The sequence below is a fragment of the Cannabis sativa genome, chromosome 1, assembly GCF_029168945.1.
Source record: "Cannabis sativa cultivar Pink pepper isolate KNU-18-1 chromosome 1, ASM2916894v1, whole genome shotgun sequence".
Classification (NCBI taxonomy): Eukaryota; Viridiplantae; Streptophyta; class Magnoliopsida; order Rosales; family Cannabaceae; genus Cannabis; species Cannabis sativa.
In genome coordinates, this window is record NC_083601.1 from 43604172 (window position 1) to 43619343 (window position 15172).

Below are 15172 nucleotides of genomic sequence, written 5' to 3' on the forward strand. Positions count from 1 at the left end.
AAAAACTTGTTGCGAAAATTATATACGCAAGTATACGCAGTCACACAAGTAATAAAGTAATAAGTAAGATCGTCTCCACAGGGATTGCAAACAAAAAATATCTTGTAAAACCAACTAATTACAACTTAAAATAAAAAGAAATAATATGCAAATGGTTGAGTACTGGTTCAAAATTAAAATTGACAAGAATTAAACCTGCTAAAATTAAAACTACTGCTGCTAGAAAAATTGTTTGCAATATAAAAATATATAATATGGCAAAAATGGCTTGAATAACTAATTCCTTCTAGTCAGGTTTTTTTTACAGTCAGTACAGCATTGGTTCAGCATTACTTCAGCATTCTGCACAGAGATAACAACAAATTCCTCTAGGCTTGTGAGAATTTTCCAACACTCACAACTTTAGTTCTACCATTTAGCTTAATATATTCCTATATCAAACCAGCAAGCAGAACACTATTCAAGCATTAATTTGGTGAGTTATGCAAGGTAAATGAAATATTCCTATCCCACTTACAAAGAATAGCCTAAGTCTAGGTTTTCACTTGCTTCATTCAAATTGAACTACTAGATCTAGCCCTTCCGGTACAAGATCTAGCTTAGCAAATTGTTATTCATGGCCAAGAAACAACAATCAATTAAAATGAAACTCACTTGAATGAACAAAGGCAAACAAATACTAAAGTAAGCTTAAAATTTAATCATACCCAACTTAGAAGTTCATAGTCATTCAAGCCTCAAAAGTTTAGCTCATATTCAAGTAAGAAGATAAAATCCAAGCTAAAAATACTTCATCCATGGCTGTTGCCCAAATTTACAGTCTCAAGAAGTTTTGAATACTAAGTACAAACAACAATAACAAAGAGAAAAATAAAGAAGACTATCAAGAAAGGGTAAAAGAAAATTCAAACACTAGGCTTGGTCCCCTCTTCTTTCTTCTTTGTTGTACTTCCTGCTGCAATTAAAGCTCCTCCATAGAAAAAATGGCAGCTGCCCCGTACTGTACATACAAGATGATGAAGATGATAATGGTGTACTTCCTCTTTCTTTTTCTTTTTGATGTTGGGTTTTTAGGGTACCAACCTCCTCACCCAAAATAGAAGCCCAAACTTTTCCACTTTGGCCCACTAGGGTGAGACCTCTTTCTTCCATGTCAGCTAGCTGATGCAATTTGAATGATTGGACCGAAATTGCTGAGGTGGATAAGTGAAATTCGTGTTTCCACGTCACTGCCAGGATGCTGAATTCACTTCAGCATTGCTTTAGCATCGCTTCAGCAATCAACCCAGTTCCAGCTTGTACTCCTTTTCTTCCTTGCTTCTTTCTCTTTTACCTGTCAATTTAGTTCCTCCTTTTTCAACAAAATAAGCACAGTTAATTGGAAAAACACACCCAACAATATCAATATTTACAAAACTTAAAGGTTAGATTACTAAATAGAAAATAACACTAAAACTAATTAAAATTAAGCAAAGTAAACACATTTTCACTACTCTCCTCACAATACTTTAGTTTAAAAGCATAAAAATTAACTCTATAACATAGAGTTATCACGACCTCAAGTGTCGAAGTTCTCTTCAATCTTTAATTTGCTCTAAAAAGCCTACTAATAATGATATTTTAATAATTATAAATTTTTCATTATATATAACTCCACTCCCCGGATATTTCAAATTTCTAAGAAAGCTTATAAAAATATATATTTTTACAAGTTTTACAAGAAATCATGGTCAAATAACTCGGTTTCTCTTAGGTTGTGTTACTTAGTTTAAATAGTGAAGCCTTTCAAGCCTCTTCAAATTAAAAAAAATTCACTCATATATAATTATATCTATTATCTTAAAAGTTCACACTCTACTAAATTTAATTGTCCGATTTATATTAATTCATTTGTTTATTCTAATATCACCAATATCATCTAATTGGCCACTAAATTTGAAACAAATATTAAAAAAAAACAAGACACTTTTAATAATTCAACAGATATATTGTCTTTTAGAAATTAAGGAGAAGTCATATATTAATGTGATGTGAGTACAGGTTCTTTATTGTCTACCTACTATATTAATTTGATTACAAATATGTGTATTATTATATTATATATATAAATAAAAAAAATTGCAAGTGTGACATAACAACAACGAGCTGAACATGTTTTTTTTAAAAAATTTATTATTATTCTAACAACTCAAAATATAATATGCAATACCTTATTAACTTAATTTACACATTATACCCTAGTGGCGATAATTAATTTGAAATAATAATTATTCTGTTTTTAAGTTTATCCCTTCATTCTTGACTCATGTGATGAAATCTTTATTTTGTTTAAATCAATATGATGTAAATTAATATTCAGCAATATATATATGTTGTAAAATATATAATAACTATGGTAATTAGGTTTTTTCGTAGCATTTCGATATATTTTTTAATTGTATAGCTAAAATTAGGATATATATTTTTAATTGCTTAATCAATATTTTTAATTATTGATCACATATTTTTCGTTTATTAATCATTATTGTTAATTTAACTATACAATCAATATGTTGTAAAATATATAATAACTATGATAATTAGTTTTTTTTGTAGCATCTTACGGAAAAGAATAAATATACAATTAAAAATAATCTATCCTCACTTAAAATTATTTAAATTTTATATAAATAAACATTATTATATATATGTAATAAATTCATGTGGCTGGCATTACTGGTATTGTTTTCCAATCTCCTGACTTGAAATTATTAGCTAGCTTTGACTGAAACTAAATCAGTTGCCTTGGAGTTTTGAACGGTGTGGAAACTCAGTTTTTTGTTAATATTCATTTGTTCTTAAAATAAGGGAGTCACAAAGTAGAAATGATGACTCAAAGTATTTTTTTTTTCCACAAAATTGACCAAATGCTGATTAAAGAGAAATTAGTACATATAGGTCAAAATACCCGGATGAGTAAAGTTCAATGTTTTACTTGAAAATAATCAGATGAAAGCTACATATACTAAAAGAATAATTAGCAACTAATTATAATTATTAAATATATTATTTATAATCAGAATAAAAGTACGAAAGAAAGAAAAACTCATCTGTTAGCAAAGTAAACAAATCTTGTAAAGTCACTACAATATTCCAAAAACTCATTCTAGTAACTCAATAAGTTTATACTAATAATAATAACTAATAACTTTAATTCTATTATTAACATTTAACTTTCAAAATATTATAAAGGATGAGAAAAATCTAAATCGTGATAAAGAATAAAAAAAACAAAATCATGAATCAAAGTTTGACCACGTAAAAAATGAAAAGTGAAATAAAATATGGTAATAAAATAAAACATGGACGTGCTATGTGTAATAAGCAAATTATGGGTGACGCCAATTTGGACGAGATGATGACGACAGCTGGCGGGCCTGTTTAAAAAATAATAATAATCTTTAAAGAATGTTTAAAATTTAAACGTGTTTAAACAGAGTTAAATTAACAAAACCCTTTTTTTATATAAAATAATAAAAAAAAAACCAGTTTTAAGAAAAGTCAAATTAAAAAACTATGGTCATTTTCTTTTCCTTCGTATGAATTTTCTGCAACGTGTAAATTAGGTAACAACGAACAACCTTTTATTTAAGGTTATATTTAGAAATTAGATTTTCATAAGAAAAGAAAATTGTATGAAATTTTTAAGAAAAAAAACTGTGTAGAATAGAAAAAGAAATTAACTTTTCAAGTTTAATATGAAAAATTTGATTGAATTAAGTATTTTTCTATATAATTTTTCTTTTCATACCAAATTCAATATCAAATTTTTTTTCTTTATATATTTTTTCCTACCTTTTTATTTGCTCCCCAAAATCCACTTCTAAGCATAGCCTAAAAATTTGTTAAAAAAGAATAAAAATAACATGAAACAATTTTTAACAACCGGTTTCTTTTAAAAAAAATAAGTAAATTTAATAATTAAAAGAAAAACAAAACTTTAGTGGACAAGAAGTAGAGGGTACAGTACTGTGCAACTGTTGGAAATTATAGATTGGTTTGTCACAGTTCTTTCAAAAATAAAAAAATAACAAATAGTTGGTTTGTCGCAACTTTGTAACTTTGCTAAAAAAGAAAAACATATTAATAAGTAATTATGCTAAACGATGATCGTTCGAAAACCGGGAGAGGATCACTGTTATGATCCGGAATAATCAGTGTAGTAATATGAAGAGTTTTATTTGTACTAAAAAATTTATAAATGTATTTTATTTTAATAATTTTTATTTTACATAAAATATAAATTTTTAATTATATTATTTTCTTTTAATTTTTTCTCTTAATTTATAACTATCAAACAAAAATAAATTATATTTTAAATATTATAATAAAAATAATATAAAATTTTATTAGAAAAATAAAATAAAAATTTATGAAAATACAATTAAAATAAGTACTCAAATTAATACAAAATAATGTAAAAAAATTATTTTAAACTTAATTTTTTTAGATGGAATTAATAAAAAACCCTCAACTATAACCCCAAAAGAACCCGATTCCGTAAACACCATAGAGGAAGAATGAAAGGAATATCTTATCGAGGTAATCGTATTTGCTTCAGTAGATATGCTCTTCAAGCACTTGAACTCGCTTGGATCACATCTAGACAAATAGAAGCAGGGCGACGAGCAATGACACGAAACGCCCGCCGCGGCGGAAAAATATGGGTACGTATATTTCCAGACAAACCAGTTACAGTAAGACCTAATATTAATTTTATTTATTATTATGGGATACAAATATAACTCACTATTTCTTGGTTAGATGTTTTGTTTTTCAATTTAAAATACCAAAAACATAGTGAGTAATACATTTATTTAATTTGAAGGGAACTCAAAGTCTCACACATTAATTAATAATTATTTTAAATTGCACCCAAGTTCAAATGGCTACGATCTCTAGAGAAATATTCTTAATTGTATATGGTTTAATATAAAAACCCATATAATAATGACTTTAACATATTGAGCAAAACACATCAAAATACTTTTTTTAAGGAAGAAACATATAGATTCTACAAATTATACGCAAGTGAAAAACAAATACATTAATAGTTAGAGGTTTTTTTTAATGAAACATTATAGTTATAGTTGGTATAAAAAATATTTTTTTTGAAACAAAACCACTTAATTACAGAAAACAAACAAAGTTCCTTTGAAGATAAGGTAATTTTTCATTATAAGAAAATCAAGTTTTGTAAAAAAATAAGAGTAATTTGTTGCATAAATGTTTAAGTTTAACTTCCAGTTGTAAATAAATATCTAAGTTTAATTTTTTGCGATAATAATACCTAAATTATATTGATTTCCGGAACTTTGTAGGTACTTAAACATTAAATATTAGAATAATTTATGCCATAAATACTTAAGTTTAAGTTTTAGTTGTAAATAAATACCTAAGTTTAATTTTTGGTAGTAATAATACGTAAGTTATAATTTTGGAACTTCTGTAGGTACCTCGTTAAATAAATTGCCACGTGGCAATTGCTAATTGGTCAAAGTCATTAAATTTTTATTATTTTAAAAAAATTAGTTCAAATATATCAATAAAAAAATGACACGTAGATATAATGCCTTAACATTTAACGGTTAGATACCTACAGAGTTCCAGAAATATAACTTAGGTATTATTACCGCAAAAAATTAAACTTAAGTATTTATTTGCAACTGAGAATTAAACTTAAGTATTTATGTTGCAAATTACTCAATTAAGCCATTAAATCCATGTGTCATTTTCTTATTGGTATATTTGAACTAATTTTTTTTAAATAATAAAAATTTAATGACTTGTACCAATCAGGAAGTGCCACGTGGTAATTTATTTAACCATGTACCTATAGAAGTTCTAAAATTATAACTTAAGTATTATTACTGTCAAAAATTATACTTAGCTATTTATTTGTAACTGGAAGTTAAATTTAAGTATTTATGCCGCAAATTACTCAAAAAAAATAATAGTAGGATAAGAAATTGTAAGTTAGAATTTAACTGGTTACATTTTTATAATTACAAAAATCTTTAATAATATTGACAAGAAAAATTATGTGACTTATTTTTCTACAAGTAATTCTAACTTCTAAGATATTTATATTTTTGGGTGATTCTATAATGCACCCCCTTAAAAGGGATATATTGATGCACCCTTAACTTGTTTCGGCATCCAGAAAAATTTTTTAGTCTAATTTTTTTTCATATTCATGTACGTTATAGCTATTTAAGATATCCTACAAAATTTTGAAAAATTCGGAATGATTTACAATATAAAAAATAATGTTCAAATAATCTATTTTACACGCGTATAAAATAAAATAGTCACGCGTGCAACACACTGTTTGAACATAATTTTCGGTGTGTTAAATTTTTCTAAATTTCTTAAAATTTTGCAGGATGTCTTAAATAACTATAGCGTACATGACCATGAGAAAAAATTTGACTAAAAAATTATTTCGGATGCTAAAATAGATAGGGGTGCATCAATATATCCATTTTAAGGGGGTGCATTGTAAAATTTTCCTATATTTTTTATACGTTGTACTAATTTTATAGTTTGTTTGACAAAATTTTTGAAAAAATTAAAGGCTAATTTTATAGAGAAGTTAATTACCGTTAATCTTAAAATTGGTAAAACCCTATTTTGAAAAAGATTATTTTAATTAAAAGACTCCATAAAAAATTATTTTGCACTAAAATATATTTAATTATTTATTGTATATTATAAAAAATAAAAAATACTTTTTTAACAAAATTCTTATTTTTTTTTTATTTTGTTTTAAAAAGTATTTTATATTTATATTTTTGTTTTTATTATTAATAAAGCACATCAGTCTAGAATTTCTTATAAATTACATTTTTTTTTAGAAATGATAAATATATAATAAATTATTTTTATTAAAAACATATAAATTTATATAGTGAAAAAAATAAATAAAAATATATAAAAAATAAATTTTATATAACATATTTTTTAATATATTTTTGATTATAATGAACTAGATTATAACATTATCATTATTATAATAGAATCTTAACATAAAAATAATGTATTTTTCTATAAATAAATTTGTAAAAATTATTAAAATAGTTAAAAATTTTTACTATTATATTTTTATAATTTTGTAAAATAAAAACTAAATATAAATATAGTTGGATTGAAACAGTTTTCAATTAGATTTTCAAATTACCATCCAATAATTGATGAAAGTAATTGAATTAGATATTACACAACGAAGCCTTTCCAAATTACAATCTCAATTAGAATCAAATCAACATTAAAAGTCAACCTTCAAATTATAGCCACGTTCCAACAGTAGGACCCTAATTGCAGCGGTGAAAACGATTTAGGAAGCTACAGAATTCTACACTAATAATAATATCCTTCAATCTTTTTCACTTTCCTTTTTCTTCTTCTCACAATAAATATGTGTAAGAGAGAAATATTGTACGTTGTTGGTGGAGGAGAGAGAGAGAGAGAGGGTGAGCCCTTTAGTGAGAGCAGTAGTAGTAGTGGTTCGTATCGTAGGTCCGCCTTTATTGAATCTTGACCCTCTTTCGCTTTTCATTTTCTTCTTTCTTTTCTAGTCTTTCTCCTCTCTCCCACTCTTGTATATTATGTGTATAAATATTTAGCTAATAATTTTTTGTCTTTTTTTGGCTCTAAAATCTACCATATTAGGAGTACAGAGAAAAAAACGAGCCCAATTAGAACACAACATAATAGATTATTAGCTGGTTAAAAAAAAAGCAGGAATTTTTGGAAGTAGAAGCAACTTTTCTGATAATTTTGGATTTTGTTGGAGAAAAAAAAAAACACTTGAAGAAATGGCAAATGTTCCTCAGGAAGCGATCAAGCTTTTACAAGCTCTCATGGATCAAGGTCAGTAGTCTCTTTCTCTCTGGACTGTAAAATTAGCAATTTCCCTTTTTCCTTCTTCGTCTTCACTGACATTTTTTTTTTCTTTTTAACAACAATGGCAGTTGAGGAGCCTCTGAAGATAACATTTCAGGTTCGTTCCTTTTCGTTTTTGAACTTTTTTATTTTCTACTTTTTATTTTATTTTTGGGTAATAATATGTCCGATCTGATGTGCTGCTTTGACTCAAAGAAAACTCTTCTAGTATTTTATATTCCCCCCTTCCCTTTCTTTCTTCCTATTACTCTTCCTTCCTGAATATGCAAAATTACGTCTTTATCCTTCAGCTACATCAGTATCTCTGACTGTTTCTCCACCAATCCAGTATAGCGACTCTTCTGGGCTTGGTCGGTTGCTGGTTTTTTTTTTTTTAATACCGATGGAAAATGTTGTATGGCAAAATGTGAAGCGGTGACTTTTTTGGTTTTGATAAGAAATGTGTGGTGACGACTTTGAGCCTTGCCTAGCCAAATTAGGCCCGTTGATCTGAGACGTTTGAGTTGACCCCGTCGTTATCGGTTTCCTGGGTTTTGATCTGATTCACCATACAACTCCAATTCAACCGTTATTTCATTTTATATTATAATTAGTTAAAATTAATTTAATTATTGGCACTACAAAATACAAATCCAATTCAACCGTTTTTCATGCTCACTAATTATACAAATAATTTCTAAAATCTTTTTTCTCACATAAGGAATTAGAGGATTCATGAATTTCATGTCCATCACTGATTTAGTTAAGATGATCCCGAGTGTTGTGGCTTAAAGTTGGTAGAAGATGAATGTACTAGCACTAGTTGGGTTGAGAAGGGATCTTTATTATTCCTGAGTCAGACTCAACTTGAAGTGTTTAAATACTTAGTTATTGCCTTAATAATACTCTTTGGATGTGTGCCAAGATTGGAGGGAAAATAGTAGAAAATGTATTTAAAAAACGGGTGCACATTGTTACTATACTGTCTGATTGAGAACATGGACATTTATTATGTATGCTAGTATTAAGGGCCCGAAAGGACAGTAGCCATTGCATTATATATTTATATTATTCATTATCCCTTTATTATTTTAGTGTGAGATACAAGGAAACCGTTGTTTATTTGATGTTTGCTGCATGCTTTGGTGATGCTATAATATATGGATAATTCCTTGACAGTTTTTTCATGGCTTTCTCAGAATGTTCATCAAGGACATCTGGCTGAAACTTTGAAGCGTTTTCTAAAAGCAAGAGATTGGAATGTTTCCAAAGCCCACAAAATGGTTAGATGCAGCTCCTTTGATTGTAATAGTTTTGAAGATTGGGATATTTATGTTTGTTCTTTTCGTTGATATCCCTTGTATCGTGTTCTGATAATGCTTCTATGATGTCCAGTTGATGGACAGTTTAAATTGGAGGGTACAAAATGAGATTGACAACATATTAGCGGTAAGTTTTTGATTTGCACTAAAATTTCTCTGAATACCTATTGTCAGTGAAATTCCTTATTTGAAATATTAACTGTTGTGTGATGTCAAATTCACTAAGAAAAGTTTATGCTTAGGGAAAGCAACTGAATGCCTAGGAGGCTAGGAATAGCAAGTGGTGCTGATGTTGCCTAATTCATGAATAAATCTTTGAACGGATAAAAAAGAGCCATCAATACATTACTCGTCTCACAATGCAAACATTCATCCTGTTTTCTAATTTGCATTTTTATGTTTGCTATTTCTTGTGAAATTACCATTACCTGCTGATGGTTTGTGAATTGTTACATCTATTGTGTTATTTGTTTGTGCAGAAACCCATAGTTCCTGCTGAATTGTATAGAGGAGTACGTGATTCACAGCTGATAGGACTTTCAGGTTACTCGAGAGAGGTGCTCATTCCTTGTAAAACCTTATACTGTGATAAAATCTATTTCGTAAATAAAACAAGGGTTGACAATTTCAAAACTTCAATATGTTTTGCACGCGTTGAACGCTTGCAGTTGCACTGAATCATTGTTATTGTACATCTATTCATAAGATTATTTTGATGAACATTTTGTAATGCCTTTGTCTTACCTTTTATCCTTTTCAGGGTTTGCCAGTCTTTGCTATTGGTGTGGGCCTCAGTACATTTGATAGAGCGTCTGTAAGTATTTTGGCACTTTTCTTTTATCCAGGGGCCCCTTAGCTTTTCTATTATGTTGTTAGCATAATCATGGAAATTTATTTTTCCTTGCAGGTCCACTACTATGTGCAGTCACACATTCAAATTAATGAATACAGAGACCGTGTAATCTTGGTGGGTATTAGAAGTAAAACTATTTTATGTTGAATGATTTATGAGTATCTGTATTGACTATTATTTCTTGCTGTAGCCTGGTGCTTCGAAAAAGTACGGAAAGCCTATCACCACCTGTGTGAAGGTTTTAGATATGACCGGACTGAAGCTTTCAGCACTAAGTCAAATTAAGGTATTGCACTATTACATCAACTATCATAATTAAATTTTTATTTGTTCATGATAGTTTTAGGTTAATCATATATTCAATTTACTATCTATGATAATCAACTTATGCACTGTTTCATTTTTATGTAAACTGTGTATGTTTTATGTTTGGATTAAATTTATAAAATAAGTGGAAAAAGAAAATGTTCCAATTAGTTGAGAGATAAACATCAAGTGAATTTTATTGGAAAGGAAGTTGTGACTTCTGTTGTTTATAATATCGAAATTCTTGTGTGGGATTCGAGTAATGATTTATCCTAAAATTTGGGAATCTATACCTATGAACTAATTAGTATCCCAACCTGTAATGTGAAAGGAACTCTCTGTGGATTTTTTGTACTAATTTTGTAATATTCTCACACAGTTATTGACAATCATATCAACCATTGATGACTTGAATTATCCAGAGAAGACAAACACCTACTACATTGTAAATGTTCCATATATATTTTCAGCCTGTTGGAAGGTAAGCCTTTACTTACATTAATATGATTATTGTGACTTAACCTTTGGTCAAACCCTTTGCTCCTCCCATGCCTTCTCTTCTCTTTTTGTCTGATGAACTGTTTCTCGGTACTCTTTTCCCCTAGTATAATAACGATTCCTTATATGTTATTTGTTACATTGCAAGTGTTACCTTAACTCTTTGCACTTTTCAGGTTGTCAAGCCTCTTTTGCAGGAAAGGACAAGGAAAAAAGTACAGGTGTTATCAGGCAGTGGGAGAGATGAGCTGTTAAAGGTATGGTATTATTACTAATACTGTTTCTGGTTGTTATTATTTAGTTCTCTTTGTAGTTCCTTAAGTCCCTTGGGAATCAAGTGTTCTATTCCTCCAGACATGAGTAACTTGCTCAAATCAAACAAGGAAAACATGGAAACAATTGTTGAGGATTGGAACTGATTACTGACTATCTATTGTTGGCTGTGTTTGCTATAGATTATGGATTATGCATCTCTACCACATTTCTGTAGAAAAGAAGGTTCGGGATCATCTCGACATTCAGACGATATGGCTGAAAATTGTTTTTCCTTTGATCATCCCTTTCACCAACAACTCTACAACTACATTAAGCAGCAATCTGTGAATAACGAACCTACTGAACCAATTAAACAGGGTTCTTTTCATGTGGATCTGCCTGAGCCAGCTCCAGAAGGAACAGAGATTGTAAAAACATTAGAATCCGAGTTTAACAAGATCGGAAAGAAAAATTGTGCAAATGGTCTATCTGATTCTCTCAATGGACTAAGAATAAATGGTGCTTGAAATGATGGAGCTGAATGCGTGTGTAGCCTACCATGGAGGTGTTTCTTCTACCCTATTACTATCTCAACCTGAGAGGACTGTGAAAGAAGTTTGGTCTTCGTAGCCCGGTTAGTTGCAGCTATACAATATAAATCGTGTGTAATAGTAATGTCTCACATTATCTACGAGAGTTTAAGCAGGGAAAAGAAATTATTAGTGTAATCTACGTAACTTGACATGTTAGCTGGATAAATAGTTCATAGTTATGCTTAACATGATCAAGTGGAGCGGCAGCTGCAGAGAACACCATCTTTTGCTTCCACAGTTTTTAGTTAAATAGTAATTGCACATATTATATATATATTTCCCATTAAATTTAATGCATTGATATTTTAGCTAGTACACTTGTCCAGCCTTCAACAAATCATGTGAAAGCAAAAAAATTCTTTCTAGCTTGTCAATTATCTCAAATTTCTTAATAAAACAATGATGAGCAAAGCTCTAAATGAGTCTTACCAAAGGGGTTGTCTGGTTTTCTTGATTCAGTTTATATGGCGTGTTTGCCATGCAGTCCATGCAATGATCAATTTCACCCCTATCTTTTAAATCTTTATAAGCTGAGATGAGACCTAACGATAACAAAGTCTCTGTTGTATGAGCTTCTTAGCTGCCATTCCTTTGTTCTTGCTGTTGACGCCATTTATGAAGTTCACCTTCAACCACAGTTTTTGCTGAATCTGCCATCTCTGCTTTCCTCAAAGCCATATCAGTTGCAATCTTGATTTCCTCAATTGCTTTCAAATTAGCTTCTACCTTTCTTTCAGCTTCCATTTTTCTCTGCTTGATTTCTCCCACATGGGCCTCGTTCTCTGCCTCTTTTGCATCGGCCATGTTTTGGAACTCCTGAACTTTTTTAGTAAAAGACTGAAACTTCTCTAAGGACAGTTTTATCTTAGCATTGCTTTCTGCATTAACAACCTTAACCGCATCAAGTACCTTTTGCTCTGCTTCTTTCACTTTCTCAGCTTCAATCAGAGTCAGCTCTAGCTTTTTCTCCGCTTCCTGTGCCACTCCTTGAAACTTGTCTGCCTCTTGCTTCATCTTGTTGGCTTTATTCTTCATTTCTTCTTCTTCTTGCCTTGCACTATTAGTTTCTTCTAATAGATTTTTTAGTTTGAAGCTGAGTTCATCAGAGAGTTCTATTTCCTTTTGTTTTTTGTTCAGTATTTCAGCATCATAATTGGCAAATAGAGATTCTGTCTCCATTTCCTTTTTCACATTCTCCAACTCTAGCTTTAGCGAGTTCACTAAGCTTTTAAGAGAGCTCTCTTCTTCAGAAGCTTTTTGTAGTGTTGTTGTTGCTTCGTTGAGCTCCATAGTTACAATTCTAACATTATCCATTTCGACAGCATGAGACTTTCTCATCTCCTCTTGCAAGACTTCAATCTCAGCATTTGTTTCATCAAGCTTTACCTCGAGATCTCTGGCCTCTTGATTCTGTACAATATTAACTTCTTTCTTTAAGGACTCCAATTTTTCCTTTGCTTCTTCTTTAGCTATTATATAAGACTGTAAACTAGCCTCTCGTTCTTGGATGAGCTTTGATTGCTCTTCTTGAGCTTGTATAAAAGCGAGCTTGAACTGACCAGCTGATGCTCGCATCTCAGCGATTTGCCTTGAAAACTCTACAGCCTTCTCAGAATTCACCTTGGCTAAACGCTGAGCTTCTCCTGCCTGTTGAAATGCAGCTAGTTTAGCTTCCAAAGCTGCATCAAAATCTTGGCGGATCATGTTCAATTCTTGCTTAGTAGCATCAAGTTCAATAACAGTAGATGCGTATTCCTTTCTGATTTGGTCTAGTTCTGTTTTCCAAGCTTCGGTTCCAATCAGTTTCTTTGATTTTTCGACCTCAAGCTTCTTGGCTCGTTCTTTAACAACTTCTGCGGCTGCATTTGCTGTTTGCTTGGAATCCTTCACTGCATTGAGCTTTGTGGTCAACTCATATAATGTCTTCTTAGCCCTTTCAAGCTCTGAAATTGCTCGAGATTTTGTGGTTTCGACCTTTTCAAGATTTTCCTTTATCTTGTTAAGTTCTCTCTGAGCTAAGACAAGTTCTGTTTCCTTGTGCAGAACATTCTGTTGTGTTATTGAATAAAAATGTCAGCATATTATTTTGACATTGTTTTCTTCCCAAAAGGAGAAATTAATCCAAGTTGTTGCAAATAAAATACATACCTCTGAAGAAGCTCTTCTCTTGATGACAGGTCTTCCTTTTGGGGAAGCTACTACGCCAAACAAATTAACAGCAGCTTTTACTGATTGAAATGGAGCCCTTGTGTCAATCTCTCCCACCTCCGTTCTTGGAGAACTGGAGACCTTTTCACTAAATTTTATGCGAAGATTAGACATTGTTGTTGTTGTTCTTCTTCTTCTTCTTCGATGTTTAGAATGTCACCACCTATATTTGAGATATGAAAAGCAACATACACATCATTATTCAAAATGGGGATATGATCACATCTTCAAACGAAGCTGTTTACGTATATTGCCTCAAGTTTGATTCAATATTTCTAGATTTATATGGATTCAAAATCACGTTGATAAGATTAACATGTATCTCATATCTAATAATCACACGCATACACATAAGAGAATGGTTTAAATAGCATAATTAGTTGAACAATTTATTCCATCATAAATACAAATCAATTGATCAATGAATACAATCATTCCATTCCCATCATTAATAAATAAATATTCAAATGGAAGATGAGATCTTAAGAAAAACACACGAGTGCACGTACCTTTGATAAATGGGTCAAAATTAATGCACGCAACGAGTACCAACTGCCACAACCAAAGAAATCAATGATTAAAACAGAATTAGCTAGGGCTAGAATTAGACCTCTGTGTTTGATTTCGAGTTAATTTGAAAACAAAAGCTAGAAAATAAAATGCCTAAAAGAACTTTGCCATTGTGGAACAACAAATGCCTTGGTTATTTTAGGGTGAATCACACCAAAGATTTGCGATGGTTAATTGACGATTCCAACCGTTTCAGTTAAACATAGAATGACATAACTGCCCTTTTTAACTTCCAATTAGGTTGACTGATTTTTTTTTTTTTTTTTTTTTTTTTTTTCTGTTTTGGAATAGTATTGACTGAATTAGCTGTTGTATATTATTTACAATCTTACTGTATTCCCCAAAACAAATTGTTCCTTTTTTATCACAATTAAATTTATGTGATCTGTTTTGTCAATTTTTTTTTAGTATTATCAATACATAAAGATCTGCTATTAATTCTATTATTCTTAGTTGTCATTATAAATATATATAACGTGATTATATATTTAAAATATTTTTGGGACTACAATATCACATCTCTTTGAGTAGTGTTTGGCAGTCTTTAAATATTTTAGTTTGAGTGATAGTAATCACATTAAATGAGGGGTATAGTAGTAAATAAGAAAACAATTGAAGAATAGACCTTTCTTGTCCTCATCCTT

The 15172-nt window shown here is 30.1% G+C and overlaps 2 protein-coding genes across 2 annotated transcripts; one reads left to right on the forward strand and one right to left on the reverse strand.

Annotated features, from left to right (window-relative positions):
* The first annotated feature begins 7209 nt into the window (after positions 1-7209).
* LOC115707256 (phosphatidylinositol/phosphatidylcholine transfer protein SFH11) lies at positions 7210-12022 on the forward strand. The gene is made up of 11 exons (XM_030635153.2): positions 7210-7911; positions 8013-8041; positions 9123-9206; positions 9319-9372; positions 9725-9802; positions 10006-10059; positions 10153-10212; positions 10289-10384; positions 10784-10885; positions 11079-11159; positions 11358-12022. The coding sequence occupies exons 1-11, from the start codon at positions 7857-7859 to the stop codon at positions 11682-11684; spliced, it is 1020 nt and encodes a 339-aa protein (XP_030491013.1). The 5' UTR covers positions 7210-7856; the 3' UTR covers positions 11685-12022.
* On the reverse strand, positions 11998-14651 carry LOC115707255 (WEB family protein At1g12150). Its single transcript, XM_061108395.1, has 2 exons — positions 13899-14651; positions 11998-13799 (listed from the first exon to the last, which is right to left on the reverse strand). Exons 1-2 carry the CDS (start codon positions 14070-14072, stop codon positions 12327-12329), a joined length of 1647 nt encoding a protein of 548 aa, XP_060964378.1. The 5' UTR covers positions 14073-14651; the 3' UTR covers positions 11998-12326.
* Between the last annotated feature and the right edge of the window lie 521 nt (positions 14652-15172).

Bases quoted from the DNA above. Each gene is read 5' to 3' on its own strand.
- LOC115707256 (XM_030635153.2), top strand. From the start codon at position 7,857: ATGGCAAATGTTCCTCAGGAAGCGATCAAGCTTTTACAAGCTCTCATG. The intron at 9,803-10,005 runs GTGCTCATTCCT...TATCCTTTTCAG, and splicing joins TTTCAGGTTACTCGAGAGAG to GGTTTGCCAGTCTTTGCTAT. The intron at 10,886-11,078 runs GTAAGCCTTTAC...TGCACTTTTCAG, and splicing joins TATTTTCAGCCTGTTGGAAG to GTTGTCAAGCCTCTTTTGCA.
- LOC115707255 (XM_061108395.1), bottom strand. From the start codon at position 14,072: ATGTCTAATCTTCGCATAAAATTTAGTGAAAAGGTCTCCAGTTCTCCA. The intron at 13,800-13,898 runs GTATGTATTTTA...ATAACACAACAG, and splicing joins AGAGAAGAGCTTCTTCAGAG to AATGTTCTGCACAAGGAAAC.